The 19,445-nt window shown below is 48.0% G+C and overlaps 1 protein-coding gene across 2 annotated transcripts in view; it reads right to left on the reverse strand.

Moving 5' to 3' along the window:
- EDARADD (EDAR associated via death domain) overlaps positions 1-18,862 on the reverse strand; it is a gene marked incomplete at its 5' end in the record, with an annotated part of 54,945 nt that extends 36,083 nt beyond the window's left edge. The window contains 3 exons of one of the 2 annotated variants that reach the window (XM_079707769.1): positions 4,467-4,506; positions 8,020-8,078; positions 18,799-18,862. In XM_079707769.1, the coding sequence (XP_079563895.1) occupies positions 4,467-4,506; positions 8,020-8,078; positions 18,799-18,862 (163 nt within the window). Of the gene's footprint in view, positions 1-4,466; positions 4,507-8,019; positions 8,079-17,688; positions 17,720-18,798 lie in introns of those variants that run through there. The other variant, XM_079707770.1, reaches the window with a different exon arrangement.
- Positions 18,863-19,445: the final 583 nt, after the last annotated feature.

The raw sequence follows: 19,445 nt of genomic DNA on the forward strand, positions 1-19,445 counted from the left end.
GTGAAGTAATTGGGGGAGGGGTTGGTTTGCTAAAACAGGAGACTGTCAGGACTCTCCGTCATGGCTGGGTGGAAGGCAGTGAACTTGTGGAATGAGCGGAACCAGGTCACAGTAAATCGTGCGGGAAGGAGGGGCTTTTAGTTTCATGTTACAACAAGGAAACCTATCAGCAAGATACTGTCAGTCAATTGGCAAGATGAGAAATCGTCTAAAATACAACACATTGGCCTGCTAGTTTTCAGGCAGACATTTTTACTTAGGAATTATTTTGGTGATCTCCTGAGTACTTGTTTATTTTCTCCTTTTTCAAACTGAACTACTACTTCTACATTTAGTTAACGAATTATTCCAAATATCATCCATGCTTAAGTTCAAATTTCTCAAAATAATTAACAATAAAATCAGTCTACTTCTCTTTAACTTTACATCCGCTATTTAATTTTTTTGAACAATGGAAGGGCAGTAATGCCAGAGAAGATGAAGATGATAAAATCTTGATTGCTTTATGATATAGCTATGTGCAATTTCCCCTCACTAGGAATAGTGCCTCAAAAATCAGAATTCTTTTTCCAAAGACATTTTTCTCTCAAAATATGAAGAGTCACATTCCCTTCAGAACCCTCAAGCCAGCAGTTTCTACGAGATACAGGAATTCTGTGATATAAGATAAACCCCAATCTTAAGTTAGTCCTGAGTTTGGTGCCTACAGATTCTCACAGAGCACGTATCATAACAGAAGCCTGACAGAATGAACCTCCCGAAATCTCTAAAATCAGGGGAGGCAGAAGCTACACATTTGTTCCCGACAAGAAAACAGGCATAATAACACATTTCACCTCAAAAACGTGCTGATCATTGAAATCACACTAGAGTCCCACAGTTGATTTATGGTAAAAGCACATTATTGAGAACCACTCTAGTGTAGACCGTGTTAAGGGACTATGTTGCACTATCCAGGGGAAAAGTAGGAATATACTAGAATTATAATAAAGATTTTGTGAAACATGCTAATTTTCTTAAGAAAATACATTTTGAGGACTTTTAAAATCATATGGAAATGGTTCAAGCTAATTACAAACGACTCCTCTATTAAATATAGTAGCCCCCCTAGAATTCACTTAAGTGTCAGAGTCTGAGTTGTTCTTAATATAGATTACATTTACTTTTTTTAAAAATAAATTTATTTATCTATTTTTATTTTGGGCTGCGTTGGGTCTTCGTTGCTGCGTGCGGGCTTTCTCTAGTTGCGGCGAGCGGGGGCTACTCTCCGTTGTGGTGCACGGGCTTCTCATTGCGGTGGCTTCTCTTGTTGCAGAGCATGGGCTCTAGAGCACAGGCTCAGTAGTTGTGGCTTGCGGGCTCTAGAGCGCAGGCTCGGTAGTTGTGGCGCACAGGCTTAGTTGCTCCGCAGCATGTGGGATCTTCCCGGACTAGGGCTCGAACCCGTGTCCCCTGCACTGGCAGGTGGATTCTTAACCACTGTGCCACCAGGGAAGCCTACATTTACTTTTAAGCTGTAAATTAGCCTCTTCACTAATTATATATGGGCTTTGTTTCCCTAAAAACAACTTCAGTGAGAAAATTACCATAAGCATTTAATGATGATACCGGCTCCATTATGCTATGTTTGAAAAAAACACTGCAGACATTAAATTGTTATTAAATGCAAATGTTGGATATTACATAGAAGACGATGTATTTCTTGGAGATAAGAAATTATGTGCTTAATAACACTTCCCTGCCCCCACCTCATGAATAAGGACAGAGGAAAGATCTGGAGTTACTTGTCAACTCACCACCATTTTTTTTTTTTTTTTTTTTTTGCGGTACGCGGGCCTCTCACTGTTGTGGCCTCTCCCGTTGCAGAGCACAGACTCCGGACGCGCAGGCTCAGGGGCCATGGCTCACGGGCCCAGCCACTCCGTGGCATGTGGGATCTTCCCAGACTGGGGCACGAACCCGTGTCCCCTGCATCGGCAGGCAGACTCCCAACCACTGCGCCACCGGGGAAGCCCTCACCACCATTTTATTTAAGGTTTTGTAAAACTCAAATTCTAGGAGAAACCCAACGGTACAGTTACTGTATTATCAGGCTGCTAAGCAAAAATCTTTTTCTCTTAAAACAGGAAATCATGTTCAAGAGTGATAGAAAAGGTCTTCGGATAGTTGCTGCGGCCCAGTCTACCTAAAACGGTGGTTCCACTCTTGCCTCTCTGCTACAGAAGCTTTCAACAGTCCTCTACCCTGATTGCTTATGATTCTTTTGCCAGATTTCCCTCCACCCCTGTCGGATGCTTGTTGGGAGTCAGGTGCTGTTCCAGTCTCGTTTTGTTGAATTCTCACAAGCACTCTGGGAGATCGGTGTAATACAGTCCTCTCTGCACTGCAGACTGGACACTGGGACCCTGAGCCATGAGGTCACCTGCTGAGTCCTCTCAGAGCTGGCGGTCTGGCTGCAGCTCGGGTGTCTCCTACATGTCTCCTACATGTGGCATGTCACATTCTTTTTTTTTTTTTTTATAAATTTATTTATTTATTTATTTATTTTGGGGGCTGTGCTGGTCTTCATTTCTGTGCGAGGGCTTTCTCTAGTTGCGGTGAGTGGGGGCCACTCTTCATCGCGGTGCGCGGGCCTCTCACTGTCGCAGCCTCTCTTGCTGTGGAGCACAGGCTCCAGACGCGCAGGCTCAGTAGCTGTGGCTCACGTGCCCAGTTACTCCGCGGCATGTGGGATCTTCCCAGACCAGGGCTCGAACCCGTGTCCCCTGCATTGGCAGGCAGATTCTCAACCACTGCGCCACCAGGGAAGGCCCTACGCCACATTCTTGAAGCTTCTTAGGCAGGCTCTTAGGTGGGTGAGGTCTGTGTCCCACTCACTCAGGTTTTCATTAAAAACACAGGTTTCTGGGCCTGACCCCAGACCCACCACCTCATGATTTTGGAGTAGCGGGGCCCAGAATCTGCATTTTAAACTAGCTCCCCAGGTAATTCTTCACTGCACCCTAAAAATCCAAGGAACACAGCCCAACACAGCCTCCGATTTGTTCTGGTGGCCTGGTTTGCACCTTCCACTTTCTTGCTGAACTAGGCAATCACAGCTTGGGGAATTCAGGACACTGAGAAGTCATTCATGGAGAGGGGAAAGGGCAAAGTGTGCTTGGGAGAAGCCTCCCCTAGTACAGCCAGGATTTGGGCTCAAACCTGGCCTTCAGCTTCTTTCCCCTACACCACTGCCATTCCTGGGACGTGCACAGGAGGCAAAAGGAATGAAACTCTAATGATGTCATTTCAGAGAGCAGGAAGAAGAGTCTGGTGAGTAGAGAATGAGGGAGGGGGACTTGGCAGAATTACAGACTTAACCACAGGTGGGCCCTGCCAGGGAGCTCCCAACCCTGCAGCCCAGTGACCCTGTGATACCCATCACCACAAGGGCTTCTGGGGAACCCCACAGTAGGCTGTGCTGGGAAGTCCTTCCTCTCCAGGAAGCCGGGGGGCCCCTCTGCCATCTCTGAAGCTGCTCAGATCTGATTGTTCCCCACCCCTCCTCTCTGGCCGGTCAGCAGAGCACAAGGTAAACGCTCCAGTGCGATAAGCAGCAGCTCGGCCTCCATACTGGATACAGCCTTGCAGGCTGCCCCACGGGAAATTAGGAAAGGCTCAGGCCTTTATGGTCTGCACCACGCCTGAGACATTCGCCTGTGGATCATAAAAGCAAGCTCTTTTTGCTTTGGGGCCTGACAGCATCCCTTGCCCCTTGTCTGCTAACAGAACCCTCTTTCCTGTGGTTTGAGTAGAACTGACTTCATGCCCTCCGGCCCCCACCCTCCAACATCAAGGCTCAGACCTGGTCACCCCTCCATCCTCCGACGACAGCAGCTGATACAGGGATGGCCACACGACCAAACTGCTCCTATCATGATTTGCCCCTAAAATTGTGTCATGTGTGCTGGGGGAAAGGCTGCCCCTTACCCCGGCATCTTTAGCTGCACCAAGTAAAGCTGGAGGTGTCAGAGACTACCTTTCCCACCAAGTGGGGAAAGCCTGCTCGAGTATAGAGCCAACACAGAAGACAGAGCCATTGTTGTGGGGGGAGTGGGGGACTGAGCCTGAGACATCATTTAAATGCTTGGATTTAGCAGCACCCAAAGACTCTAAGCCACCAAGTCCCCCCCCACCGCCATTTTAAACTAATTTGAGCTACATTTCTGACCCTTGCAACCCACAGTCCTGGCTTTCTTCATTTTATGCATGTTAAAAACACCACAGGAATTTGATGTATAATTTGCTGTAAAATAATTTCTACATTTTAATAAGAAAATTCATACCAGAGAAGGTCAAATCATGCACTAAATTATCAGTATGTTTCTGTTTTACAATTTTAAAAAATGAAAAATTACTTTGACTAGTGCTTTGTTCAAGATATGAAAGTAATCACAAGTTTAAATTGCTACTTTAACTGTACATACCTTTAGGGAGTCCCGTGTCTTGAATGGGATATTTGTCTGACTGTAGAAACCAACAAAAGAGGAGTGTTATTTTTAAACACTGTAGTCAATTATAAGATCAAAGTGAAAAGAAAGCTTTGTCTTGGGAAAGTCATGATTTCAATTTAAAACCTTGCAAGTTATTAGCCTTGGATTTATCAATACGCCTGACCCATTGCTTGCTTTCATTCTCAATTTTACAGAAATGAAACCAAGGTGGATGAGAAGTTAATGTTGGAACATGAAACAGAAGAAGCCTTCAGCTTTGACCACTAAACCACACTTCCTCCCTTTTCTGCAGTGCTCCTTCTCTATTTCCTGCAGCTCAAAATTGAGGGACATTTCTGCTAGTGAATTATGGGGACAGGCCCATCTCTTCTCACCACTTCTGTGACATTCATTCGGGCCAATAAGCATGTGTTCTGGGCAGTACTCACAATTGGACAGCTCTGTCATGGGTTGACTAGGACAGGAGTCAAAAGGTAACTATCCCATTAATTGCACGAAGATCTACGAATTAGTTACCCATTATGCACAATTCCCCAATGCTTTAGTTGAGGGCAGTACTGTTAAAGGGAATTCAAAATAGCAAATGCTCTTACAATCACATATTTCTTTGTTGGTACCGACAAATATGCAGGTATCTAAGCTTCTGGAAGCTTCTACTGCAGATTATACAATGTAGTCATTTTCTAAAGACTTCCATGAGAGGAGTTGGGATGCACCCAATCTCCCTAGCCTGTCCTCTGACCCCGGCTCAGTTCCTACCATCATCTGCATCTGGGCCTTTGGGTCTATAGTCCTCCAGCCTAAAAAAAAAAAGCTGTACCTCCCAACTCTCCTGTAAGTCTCATCACTATCTTCCTTGGACAGAGGAGGAAAAGAAACAAATGTGGAACCAGGGATTCTGTTTCAAATGCCTTTCCTTGGAGTTTCTTTGGAGCTAGGCAGTAAAGTTTCAGAACCTTCTAGAAGCCTCCAACCCCTTTCCACAAAAGAAATCAATCAATCATCTTTACGGTATCAGTTCAACTTGTGAAGGGGCTGGAGCCTAAGGTCAGACACACTGGTGTTCAAGCGTGTCTACATGACTGAGCCCCAATAACACTCTGGACCCCAAGGGTGGGGTGAGCTTCCCTGGTTGTCAATACTCTGTGTGTATCATCACACATCGTTACTGAGACAAGTAAACACTGTCCACACAACGTCACTGACAGAGGGTAGCTGAAAGCTCCATGCTTGCAACCTTCCTGGGCCCTGTCATATGCCCCTCTTCCTTTGGCTGACTTTAATCTGAATACTTTTGCTGTAATAAACCACAATCCTGAGTGAAAAAAGAAATCAATCAATCAATCAATCATCAATCACAGAGAACTTAAAAATCAAATACTTTTCCCCCAGACTAAATCCTTCTCCATCCTCTGCTCCCCAGAGCATGGAAAACACATCTGTACCATAGTGCTCATCAGGCTTTTTTCAAAGTATTTGTCTATTTCTTCAGACAGACTGTGAGTGTTTCAAGAGAAGGGACCATGATCTTTGCATCCCCAGATTTTGACTCTGTTCAGACTACATGAACGAACAAGTGCAGGTTTCCTGGAGAGACTGACAGTTGAGATGGGCCTAGAGAATGCCCAGGACCCAGATGACCGAGAGAAAGGAGCGTGGTGATTGCAGATGGTGGGCACGGAGGAGCAAGGCCAGGTGGTTGGAAGATGGGCCAGCCTGCAGGACAGATGCATGCTGGAGGTGGAAAAGGAAGACAGGGTTGGACACGAAATAATGGAGCCAGTTTCCATGGAAGACCCTGCAAAGGAGGCAAAGGGGTTTAGGAAGGGTGCCATTCTAGGATCTCGGGAAGCTTGGCTCATTTAACACTGCTGCCTGCTTCGTGCCCCACTCTGTGCATGGGAAGACAGTCAGCACAGCCTCGCAGGAAGTCAGGCAAGCAAATAATTCCCACACAATGTGATAAAAAGTAGGGACTATGGGGCTTCCCTGGTGGCGCAGTGGTTGAGAGTCCGCCTGCTGATGCAGGGGACACGGGTTTGTGCCCCGGTCTGGGAAGATCCCACATGCCGCAGAGCGGCTGGGCCCGTGAGCCATGGCCGCTGAGCCTGCGCGTCCGGAGCCTGTGCTCCGCAACGGGAGAGGCCACGACAGTGAGAGGCCCGCGGACCGCAAAAAAAAAAAAAAAAAGTAGGAACTATGGATAAGGCAGCACCCGAAGGCCCCAAGGCTGAGAAGCCTTCCCAGATAAGGAACAGTTGGGCTGAGTGGCGGGACGCATAGGAGTTCATTACGTGAGGAAGCAGGGAAGGGCCAGCACTATGGGTACCCAGGACGGGGCGAGGGCGTGGGGCATTTGAGGAGCAGCAAATAGCTACACACAACTGGCTCATCAGAGGGTTGTTGAGACATGGTCACGGAGGACCTCATCTGCCATGTCAAGGACCATGTATTTAATCCTGGAAGGAATGTTATAGTTGAAATGTGTCCCCTCCAAAAATACCTCGAAGTCCTAACCCCTAGTACCTCAGACTGTGATCTCATTGGAAATAGGGTCATTGTAGATAGAATTACTTAAGATGAGGTCATAGTGGTGTAGGGTAGGCCCTTAATCCAATAGGACAGACGTCCTTGTAAGAGGAGAAGAGATAACAAGACACAGACACACAGGGAGATGACGGCCACGTGCCACCAAAGGGAGAGAACGGAGCGAAGCAGCTACAAGCCAGGGGACACCAAGAACTTCCGACGACCATCAGAAGCCAAAAGAGGGACTTCCCTGGTGGCACAGTGATTAAGAATCCACCTGCCAATGCAGGGGACAAGGGTTCGAGCCCTGGTCCGGGAAGATCCCACATGCCGTGAAGCAACTAAGCCCGTGCGCCACAACTACTGAGCCTGCGCTCTAGGGCCCGCGAGCCACAACTACTGAAGCCCGCATGCCTAGAGCCCGTGCTCCACAACGAGAGAAGCCACCACAGTGAGAAGTCTGTGCACTGCAACGAAAAGTAGCCCCCACTCACCGCAACTAGAGAAACCCCACGTGAAGCAACAAAGACCCAACACAGCCAAAAATAAATTTTAAAAATTAAAAGAAAAAAAAGTGGTAACAGAGGTAAATCAACAGTGTATGCCCATCTGACACATGGGCAGCCCGCCTTTACTTTAAGGTTGTCCTATTTTTTCTTTCAATCTCAAGTTAGATATTTTGATTTCTGAAGAATTGGTAATTAAAAATAGATAGTATTAAAAGTAGACAAGCAGATAAAGACCTCATGTAACCTAAGAAGACCATTTCTGATATGTGCAAAATGAGAACAGAGTCTAACACCATTTTTAACCTGGAGAAACCCCAAGTTTATTATGTCACAGAGAAATATCATGAAAAAGAAATTTATCTTGGAAAACCTTATTTTAGGGTTTCAAATTTCATGTAAGTACTAAGTAATAAAAAATATAAAGAAATAACAAAGGGGAAAAAGGAAAAACAGGAGTCATCACCATTAATGTAAAAGTTGTAACCTACCATATTAAGGGATATAGTGCTAGGGTCTGTGTCTTCCACTGGCTCCTTTGTCAAATGGTCTGTAAAGAGAGCAAATAGAGAGCATTTTCTTTAACTTAGAAGCACGGTGTGTCCTTTGATAACTGTCTTCATATAGACACAAGCTACCCCAATCAGTTTGGAGAAAAGCTTACTTTCAGTCATTAGTGGAGACAAAATAAGAAAGAATGAGTTCAGGCTGCACCAAGAAAGTGATGATGACTAATAAACTACATTAAAAAAAGATTTTGGAACAGTTTACTTATAAATATCTACAAATACTCAGAGGTACAAATAACTACAAATTAGGTGAATGTGATATTAATGACTCTTTTGCATATTGGATTTTGAGACAGGCTGGGACCTGGGACCCTTTACTGGAGCGCTTGCACCTGGACAAACATCTCCTCAAGCAACAGAGTACAAAGAAACTATAAAAGACTAAAAATAACTGCACGCAAGTGCCGTTGGGCAAATTATGAACAACATACAGAAAAGAATACAAAAAGGGCACAAACCAACTGCCATTTCTGAGGTGCCGGGAGCAAAAGCAGGGTACTGCACGTGATCCCTGCACATAACACCACCAAGGGAGTGGTCAGGCCACCTAAGCCACACCTCAGGCCTGACCCACCAATCCGCACCCACCCTCACCCCATTTAAGGGACCAGCTCACTGCGCCCCCCTAGGACAGCAAGCAAGGGCACCTGTTTCTTGTTTTTACCCCTCATGCTGCAGCACGAGTCCCAATAAAGCATTGCCTGAGTTTCTCCTCTGGTCTCTTATCAATTTCTATTGATTAAAGATTCCAAGGACCCAAGTCGGCAACAATCTGATTATAACTTTGAGCAAGAAAATTACAAAAAAAAAAGCTCCCCTTTCCAAGACAGTTTACGAAACATCTGCCAGAATACTATCTTGCTCGATAACCGTATCTGTCTGAATGGGATCCTCGGTATTTTGTGCAGTCACTACACGACCTGCAAAACCCTAAGTGGCCAGCCTTGGGCCAGTCAAGATTCACCTTTCATTCTTCTCCCAAATCTTCATTAAGTACATACTGTGGCCCAGGCACTAGGTCCTGGGAATGCCTTGGGGGATCCAAACAAACAAAACAGGACAACTTATGGAGATCATTTGTTTGTTCTCCCCAGATGTTTCCCATTTGAGAATGTGTCCAGACTTCTCACATTTCTCTCCCCGCAGGTGTTGACAATGCCCGAAGGAGAAGCAGTGTGAAGGGAACAACTCTTTGTTTATTTTATGACAGGCTACAGTCACTGGAGAGATTAAAGGAGGTGGCCCAGAGGAGCGGGGGCAAAGGAGAGAGTTTTTGCCAGTGTCCCTCCATGGAGCAGGGGACAGACACTGCAGCTCCACGAGTGGGGACTGTGCCGTGGTCCTTAGCAGAGCCCAGAGGTGGCAAGACCACATCAGGGAATGCATGGAGGGGGCTAACCCCTGGGTCCCAGGGTTCCCAGCCCCACAAAGAAACAAACCCGTGATTTGGGTCTGCAAGAGAAACAGGGCTCCTGGACCTCAAGAGTCTTCTCAGGCTTGGACAACAAGGACATCAAGCCCACCCAAATGCACTAAAAATTCAAGGCCCCTCCTTTTCCAAGCACCACATCATCCTCTTAGGTTCCTATATGACCCTAAGGAAGGGGCCAGGCCCCAGTTTGGACTGAAATGGAATTTCCTGCCAGCCCAGTAGATTACAGACTCAGACCTGGATTTAAGTCAATGTAAAGAAAATAAGAACAAGTTGTGTTGCTAACTCCACCTTGAGTTTACAGAACTCCTGCTGCCCAAGGAAAAGACAATTATCATACAGAGCACTTGGTGTTAAGACAGTAGAAATGAAGAAGGATATGGAAACACAGGAGGAACACAAGCCTAGCCTGGGGTGTCTGGTGGGGAGTGAAGAGCGGGTAGAGAGGAGCCTGTAGAGGAGATGACACTTGAGTCCAGAAGGATGAGTTGAAGCTAGCCAGGAGAAGCCAGGGAGGGAAAAGCATTCTAGGCAGAGGGAACAGCATAGGCAAAGGCCTAGAGATGAAAAAGAACGGGACACATGAGTATACTTCAAATAGGTCCAGCCGGGCACCTGCATTCAGTTTTGCAGTTTTTCCTTTCTATCCTTCTCATGTCTAGCTCCTGGCTGGGGAGCGGGTAGTAGAAGCCACCATGAGTAGCCTCCAGTCCTTTCTTTCCCTCCTATCACAGCCTAGTCTCAACCGCTTAATTTTCACCAAAGTGTATCTGGATGATAAAACTTTTTTTTTGGCCACGCGGCCTTGTGGGACCTTCGTTCCACAACCAGGGATTGAACCTGGGCCTTCAGCAGTGAGAGCATGTTGTCCTAACCACTGGACCGCCAGGGCATTCCCTGGATGATAATACTTTAAAAGCTTACCTCCACTAGGGGGGTGGAATTTTAATAGGTATCCTGTGCAGCTATTGCCCACCAAGTCTATGACAAGTTAAGCCTGTTTCCTACAGAGACATTAGTATGCGAGGAAGGAAAAAGACGAAGAGGAAGAAAATGGAGGAGACAGCAGGGAAAGGCAGAACTACCCCAAAAGCAGCAGTGAGAATGCAAACAGGACAGTTAAAGGGAAGGCACACAGGGCTTGGGAGGAGAAGGCTTGGGTCCTCACCGCCACACCGCTGAGACCTAGTGGCCTGACCCTGAATGAGTCTAGCGGTATGACCTTGGATGACTTATGTTAAGTGTTCCTAGCCTCGGGCTCTTCCTCTGTAACAGGAGGGGGTCCACGTGGCTGGCTCCCACACCCAGCTGATCATCATTATTCTGGTCAGGTCAGGTTTGGGAACAACTCCTGAGAATCTGTGCCTCAGAGGGTGATGGGGTGAACAGGACCACAAGTGTTTGGAGGCCCAAAGTCTCTTGCTTTGGTCTGAAGCCTCTGAGAATAGATGGAATTTAAGATGGGAAGGGCACAGAGAATTTAGGGCGCTTTTTTTTGTTGTTTTCTGAAGCACAACAGCAAAGTGAGAGGGCGATCAGGAAAGGCTTAGGCGATCAGGAAAGGTTTAGGACCAGTCTTAGAGGCACTTTCAGGCCTTTCATTATTTTCATTCGCATGGTTGTGACTGTATCAGCTTCTGACGTAGACCAGGCTGGGGATGAAGTTCTTCCTTACGTGTAATTGCCAAATCTGCTCACAGACCCAGGGCCACAGTGTCGCTCCACTTGTTCTACCTGATCCCGGGCCTTCCCCCTGGCCCTTGCTGTAGTTCACGCAGAAACACCTTTGTTCTCACAGGCCCGTGTTGTGTACCAACAGATTATCTGGAGGAAGGCTGATCCTGGTCATTTGAGACTAGTCTAGAAGTAAGCAGTTGTCCTAAAGTATTTCTGAGAGCTCTTGGAGCCACATGTTTACAATATTATTAGTATGAAATCAAATAGTTTACTCAGAAGCTTTAAAGTGTTTATTTTTACGGGCCCCAGGTAACAGCAGGCTGGGCCTCTAGGCAAGGCTCTGATATCAGATGGGGCACGAAGAAGCCGAAACAGAAAGACGGATCGTGCGAGCTCCAAGGTGGCAAGGCCGGCAGCTCAGCCAGAGGAGCGTGGGGACCTTCTTCCTGATCCTGGCTGTCGCTCTACTGTCCCAAAGCTACCTCCATTCTCCTGGATTGGTGACTCTAAAGAAGGCAGAGGTCACCCCAAATTAGCTGGTAATTGATCAAAGGGGGGGTCTCACCGATGGCAATGAGAATGATGTTTAATTCACATGAGCATCTTCTGGGGAGGTCCTCAAAAGGCCTGAGTGAAACCCATGGTGAGCTAATGCCACTCAGCTGCTGGAAGGGCACCGGGCCTGGTTCCCGGAGGCCCCAGGGGAGAGCAAGCAAGGCCAGCTGCAGTTACTTGTTTCTCTGGGCCTCAGGGGCCTCATCTGTAATATTCAGGGAGGGGGGGACAGAGAGCCTCCACGTGCCCTTCCACCTTTTAAAGTCCATGAGTGATGAGAAGTAGGGGCCCCAAAGGTGAAAAGAGCATCTTCAGGAGAAGGTCACTCCAACACAGGAAGCCCAGTTACAATTAGAGCTCCCACTTACCCAGTACCCCTCCCTGCCCACCCACCCCATCGCCCCATGCTGCCTGATTTACACACAGCCCCGTTTCATCCTCACAGTAACCCTGAGAGAGGGCCAAGTGTCTCCTTTATCCATACTGAGTGCCCAAGGTCACAGGGCAAAGGAAGCAGCAGAATTTGGATCTGGGACTTTCTGACTTCAAAATCTACCCATTTTCCACTACCTCTGGGTTGCCTGAAGTGGTTCATGCATTGACCACCTGATAACAGACTGTCCTGGGGGGAATCTCTGTGTCCAAATTTTCCCTTCCTATGAGGGGACCAGTCACATTGGATGACAGCTCACTCTGATGACCTCATTTTAACTTGACTGCTTCTGTAAAGACTTTATTCCCAAATCAGGTCGTGTTCTGAGGTACTGGGGGTTAGGATGCCAAGAAAATTTTTTTGGGGGTGGGGAGCACAGTTCAACCCATAACATTCCACTCTCTGGCCCCCAAATTCATGTCCTTCCCATGTGCAAAAGACATTCACCCGATATCCCCCAAAGCTTTCATCATTCCGGCATCAACTCTAAATGCAAAATCTCACCTACCCATCATTCACTCAAAGACCCAGCTCTCGTCAGCTCCTGAATCAGAATCCCCAGGAGCCCTGGAGACTGTGGGCTGCACCCAGCAGCCTCTCCACCAGGAGCGATCTCGGATTGTCCAACACCGACGTGGGTAAGCTGCCCAAGCACAGCACGGTCACGTCCGGACCTCTCCCTTTATGAATCACATTAGATAAGGGCCAACAGTTCCTCAAGACAGTTCCTCAAAGGAAGTTCAAAGATCTCCTCTAGGGCTTCCCTGGTGGCGCAGTGGTTGGGAGTCTGCCTGCCGATGCAGGGGAAACGGGTTCGTGCCCCGGTCTGGGAGGATCCCACATGCCGCGGAGCGGCTGGGCCCGTGAGCCATGGCCGCTGAGCCTGCGCGTCCGGAGCCTGTGCTCCGCAACGGGAGAGGCCACAGCAGTGAGAGGCCCACGTACAGCAAAAAACAAACAAACAAAGATCTCCTCTAAAGATGTCCTTTCAGAGAAACAAAGAGGGAAGCGTGTCAGAGCTTCCTGGCTTTCCCCGATCATCAGGAATCAAAAGAGTGGGGCCTTTTGTGCTTCTTAGTGAAAAAGTAAAGGCAATTCTTTGAACTCAGTGATTTGAGAGTTCATTTATTTTTCTTCTGTTATTATTTTTTTGTACCCTAGCTTTTCTTTTGACCTACAGCTGTTTTCACTACTGATTCTAAGGAAGCCCTAGAGTCCTAACCGTATTCAGGATTACAGAAGCTCTCAGGGCAGCAGCGCTAACACGCTGCTAAGTTTACCTTCTTCTCTGTCTGGCAGCAGCCCTGCTCTGTCATCCCTGCACCTCAGAGCAGGGGCTGAACAAGCTGAGAAAGGGCCAGGGATCAAGAAGATGCACCTCTAGAGCGACTTCTCTGGATGATGGCCAAGCTGAGGGAGAAGGGAGGGGAGGGAAGAGATGAACCAAGGGATGAAAGAAGAATGCAGACAAGGGGGAAATACTTGGGTAGAGAGAAGAAAACTTAGAGGCATTGTAAGGAAGGGAAAGAAATGAAGTGGGCACTGGAAAAACCCACAGGACGGGGAAGGAGAAAGGGAAGAAGGAAGGAAGAAAGGAAAACCACAGTCTGTCAGCACTCTCCGGTGGATGTGGTGAATGAACTGGTTGGTCCAGCCTTTCAAATAAGGGTGCTGCTCGAAGTGGTTCCCCCTTTAGTCCTGGTTTCTGCTCCCGGTGCTACTGGAGTTTGCAAGAAGGACAGGGTGCCACATCAGACCCGTTCAAGCGCGGAGGAGGGCTCAGAGGGGTGCGTGAGGGGTGAGATGCCACCTAAGGGGCTGTCCTGGGCCGGTCTCTAGGGCCAGGGTTCCCAGGGAGCAACCCTGTGTGCAGTGCAAACAATACCCCGAGGATGAACAAAGGCAGAACATACGCTGATGCGCTCCGTGGCCAGGGGCACTTACTTAGCTCACTGCGACGAAGCGATGAACTGTACCATCTCCCCAACTCTCCCGACTTTCAAAGCCTCTTTCTTTGTTTCTGGCCTTAATATATGTATGAACACGAACCAGATTTTATTCACTTTCAACAGGCAATTCTGACTCATTCCACGATGGATGGTTTATTAGTGGTAGAGTTGGAATGAGATGGCCACACTGTAAACAGCATGACTATTTTCCTGCCAGTGTAAATTTTCTCAGGGCAAACAGTTGTTTTTTTAATTAAGTTCATATGGTAAAATAATAGATACCTACCTTTGTTATATGCATGTGGATATACAAATATCTTTATTTTTTTTTAACTTTACAAGGTAAACCCAGTTAACATATCTAATTGAATCAGTTCCTAAGATGCCAATATGGGAAGAGCTTTTTCTGCCCACAGTTTGATGAGCAGGTGGTTACATTTTATATCTTTCATTCATTTACTGAGATGATAAGTATTTAACCAGGGCTTACTAAGTGCTGGGTACTGGGCCAGGTGTTGGAGAAAAACAGTCTCCACAGTCTATGGAGCAGACCGGTCGAGCAAAACAGACATGCCCTCTGTCCAAGAACTTATAGTCTAACGGGGTAGAGAGACAATGGTGAAATCTTCACAGCTAGAAAGGGTGACAGGTGCTGGAAGGGTGCACCAAGATTGTGTAACAATGGAGCTGAATCTACATCAGTTTTGATCTGAAATCTGAAGGGTGGGCAGGAGGTAAATGGACCGGCGGGGGTTGGGGGGAGGTGAAGGGAGACTTCCAGGCAGCAGAAACAACTTGTGCAAAGGCCAGGAGGCAGGTGGTCCAGGGCTCTCAAGGAAACAGAGGAGGCAGGGTGGCTGCAGTGCAGACGAAGAGAAAGAGCAGGGTTGCCGACTGAAGGGAGAGCTACAGGCCCACATACAGAGTATGGACACCACTGAAGGACTGAGGATTTACTGGAAAGTCAGCACAGGTTTCTGAGTAGAGGAATGGCGAGATCTGATTTGTTTTTAAAAGGTCACTCTGGCCACTTTTAGGTGAACAGGTTGGTGGAAGGTGAGAGTGTGTGTGGAAATACCAGTTGGGAGGTGAGTGCAGGAAATCTGGTGAGACAGCATGGTAACTGGGTCTGGGGTGGAGACATGAAAATGCCACGTAACGAGTTTTACACATTATCACCACTTGTGGCTTCATTACAGAAATGGAAGGGATGTGTCCTGGAGGTTATAGAAATGATATGAGATGTTAGAAAGAGGAAGTCATTTTTTTGGTCATATTTCTGTCCAACCCTTTGTTTCTACATGCAAGTGTGGAGATATTACATATCTTTTTTTAAACTGGAAGAACCCTCATCTAATTGATAGAATTCCAGAGTGGGAATGGACATGAGAGTATCTTTCAGATGCCTGGAGATGTTCTTCAACATCGCTGCAAGTGAGAGGGAGATCTCTACTCAGGAGGTCTCTCCCCTCTTTGTAGGAAGCCAACAAAAGTCCACCTACAAGTTTGGATTCTACCTCTCAAAGTCAAGGAGACAGGTTCTTTCCGAATGACGCCCTCCTATCATCATATCCTCAGGTCTCTCATCCCGCCACATGTGCTGGGATTTCCAAGTCCCTTTGTTCCAGGTTGTGAGCTTCCATTTTGGCTGGGCCAAGCAGGCTAAGTAGCATCACCAGACTTCTAGATCCTGTAGTACTATTACTGTCATCTAAGATCCTGTTAGCTGCCCTGGTGGCCTTATCACACTCTTGACTCACTGAGGCTTTTTATACATGAAGCTATGTTTCCCAACACCCACCTCCTCTGGTGCCATTGATTTTGGGGGTCCCAAGCAGACCTTATATGTACCCCCATTCAGTGGGTCCCGATCAAGATCTTTTTGAATCTCCTTCACCATCATCATTTAATGAGATGCGAAACCACTGTTAGTAAAATCTAGCTTAACACCTCTTGGCATCTTGCCAATTACATTTTCAGAAGAGGAAGTGGATGCAGAGGTGAGAGTTGGGGGGCAGGGGTAGGATTTCTCCCTTAATTTCCCCTTCTGTTTTTCCAAACAATGAATATGGGGGAGGAGAAGGATATCCAAACCATTTACTTATCTTCCATCTCCCATGGATAAAATGTTTACCATTCCTCACTTAAAGAAGAACCACTTGGGGCCTCCCTGGTGGCGCAGTGGTTGAGAGTCCGCCTGCTGATGCAGGGGATACGGGTTCGTGCCCCGGTCTGGGAGGATCCCATATGCCGCGGAGCGGCTGGGCCCGTGAGCCATGGCCGCTGAGCCTGCGCGTCCGGAGCCTGTGCTCCGCAACGGGAGAGGCCACAACAGTGAGAGGCCCGCGTACCGCAAAAAAAAAAAAAAAAAAAAAAAAGAAGAACCACTTGAAGGAGAATTTAGATCTTTCTTAAAATCTCCAGGAAACTCTCCCAGACCCAGCACATCACAAGGCCAAGTTAGCAATCTTCTGACCCACCTCCAGATACTTTCTCATTCTCCTAATTGCTCAAGCCCCAAATGAACAATAAAACATTCAAGCTCCGGCCCTGCCCAAGCCCAAGAAATAAAATAGGGAACACGTGTCTCTAAGCAGGTATCTGTGGTTCTGTATATCTGGTTCTCTCCCTAGCCTTTCCAGCCTCAACAAAACTAGAAAAAGCCCCAGTGTGCTCTGGGGGATACATCATTCATTCATTCACGTGTTCGACAAACATTCACTGAGGATCAGCCTAGGGTATGGGAGAGCAAGGACAGCGAATTCCTGAAAGGTGAAGTCTGAGGAAGATTTTCAATTCAAGTGAAATTAAAGAAAAATCAAGAGCCTGGTCTCAGGAACAGACACAGTATTTTACGGTTTTTCAATTCAAGTGAGATTAAAGAAAAATCTAGACTCTGGCTTCAGGTGCAAACACAACATTTAACGATAAGGACAGAACTAGAAGCCATTCTAACCGAAGGCCTCCACAGGTGGGATCAGCCGCCTGGTTTTGTGGATACTAGTTTATGAAATAGCTCCGAGGGCCAATATTTAGAACAAAACCATTTAATAAAAGTGAAACGAGGAGAGAAGAGGAGAAATGAGAAGGCACGTGAGTAGGGAGAAAGGGAGAGCTCAGGAGGAAAAAAAAGAAATCCACCCCTTGCGCTCTTTTCTGCCGGAGAGGTTTGAGGGCCTTGTTTCAACCTGGCATCGCCGGTGCAGAACAAAGACGGTGGGGCGAGAGAGCGAGAGGAGAGAAGGGGCGTCTCAGGCACGCTTGGGGGCGACTGGGGCCAGGGGGCCGCGGGGGGCGCGCGCCAACAGCAGCGGCTCGCGGGGGGAGCCTCGCACCTCGCCCTCCGGGACCGGGCGCCACAGCTGTCCCCCGTCCGGCCCCGCGCGGACCCGGGTCGGGCGCCAGGGTCCAGGGTGGTCCCAGGTCGCCCCTCGGGGCTCGCGGGGAGCTCGGCCCCGACAGCCCCGCCGCAGACGCGGACGCCTCGCGATCTAGCGACCCGCGGTCCGTGCCCCGGGTGAGGGTGCGGCGCGGTATCAACTTACCCGCGCGCACAGGGTCATCCGGAGAAGCCATGGGGACGGGGTGGGGCCAAAGGGCGCCCGAACGGGGCCGGGCGGCCGGCGGGACAGGGGAGGAAAGCCGGGTTGCGGGGCTCGGTTGCCCTGCCTTTCGGACGCGCGGGGACCGAACCTCGGCGGCTCCGCAAGCCCCTCCTTCGCCCGCCCCTCCCCTCTCTCAGCCGCTCTTCCCGGCGCTCACTTCCTGCTTGGCAATTAGCAAAGCCCCTGCAGTGCGCGTCCGGGTTCCACCCCCGCCCCCAGACGCGCGAGCGAGAGCCCAGGTGCAGCGGACCAGGGCGCTGGGAGAGTCCCCGGGTGCCCCGGGGTCCCCAGCGGCCGCCGCGAGCGCCCTTCCAGTCCTGCGCCCAGGTCTCCCACGGCAGGTCCCGCCGCGGAGCTCGCGCGAGTGCTGCCCGGGACCTGCTGCGAAGCGATTATTAGCCTTAAAACCCGGCTGCAGTCGCGGGTCGCTCTCCTGGCTCCCTCCTTTCGCCCTGAGTCCGGCCGCAACTGTCCTCCGCGCATAGGCCTGGGCTGAGATGCCTGGCGGCGGTCTGATGTTTAGACCATTTCCTGCTCTTTAGGCAGAGTACGCCGCTGCACGATGGCACACGCTAATAATTTCTATTTTGATTTTTCTTTGGCATTGGTTATTACATGACCTCCAGGGTACTTACAATACAAAGGGAGTGAAAAGAGGAAGCCTGATACACACTCGCACAGCCTCGCTAGAAAAATAGCTTAGGGCTCCCTCGGAAATGCCAAGGTCTATTTTTTTTAATTTTAATTTTATACCAGTTACGTGCGCACAGATTGGAATCTTTCACTAAGAATATTTTTAAGATTGTTATATTTTAACTAAACCTATCATCAATCATAAATCTATTACTATACGAGGGTTACAGGCAATTTAAATTTAATAGTAATCTCATAAGGGTTTAAAATAACCTTCGTCTTCACACATAAGAATTGAAAGAGAGGAATTGATTTGAAAGAGATAACATAGCTTTTAGTTAGTTTATCGTGAAGGAGCAGCCTCTGGCTAAAAACTCAGCTCCGAAAAATGCAGGAAAGCAGCAAGTGTGTACATACCCTCTTGGCGACCAGGGGCGTGCTTTGTGCCTCTCCCCCTCTGTTTAGTAGTCCTGAGGCCCATGGCACTCTCCAGATCGGCACTTAATATGCCATGAAAGAAACGAGAGGCTCAGAGAAGAGGGTCCGGCTGGGTGTCGACCTTCTGGTGGAAAGCTCTCTGGGGAATTTGTGGGTGGGAGGATGAACTTCCTTTTGGTCTGCCTTCTGATAGGAAGGGAAATTTTTTTAAACGGTGTTTTCTCTTAGCATCCATTTTGAGGTTTGGTTTGTGGTTCTTTCTGTACTTCTCAGGATGATGGAATTATTTCTGAGGCTGGTTGTCAGGAACCACATAGCAAGTCGGCAACACAAGCTCAAGCGTTGCTCTGAAGCTGGTTTGCTTTTCAAAACCCTGAATTAATTGTCTTATCATTCCCACTCTTATTATATCAAATAGAAGATGGGTGACAGAAACACACTTCAACGTTAATTTTTTAAAAGAAAATTGACTATATATATTATTCCCTTTCATTCCATTTCTTTGTAACTACTTTTTGTGAATTGCAACCATAAGCCCTCATTACCTTATTTTTCCCATGTGCTTTGTGAACTCTAAAGTGTAATGCAAGTGGAACTTTTTTTTTAATTTACAAAAAACTAATTTA

Source organism: Hyperoodon ampullatus (assembly GCF_949752795.1).
Source record: "Hyperoodon ampullatus genome assembly, chromosome: 1".
In the NCBI taxonomy this organism is placed as follows: domain Eukaryota; kingdom Metazoa; phylum Chordata; class Mammalia; order Artiodactyla; family Ziphiidae; genus Hyperoodon; species Hyperoodon ampullatus.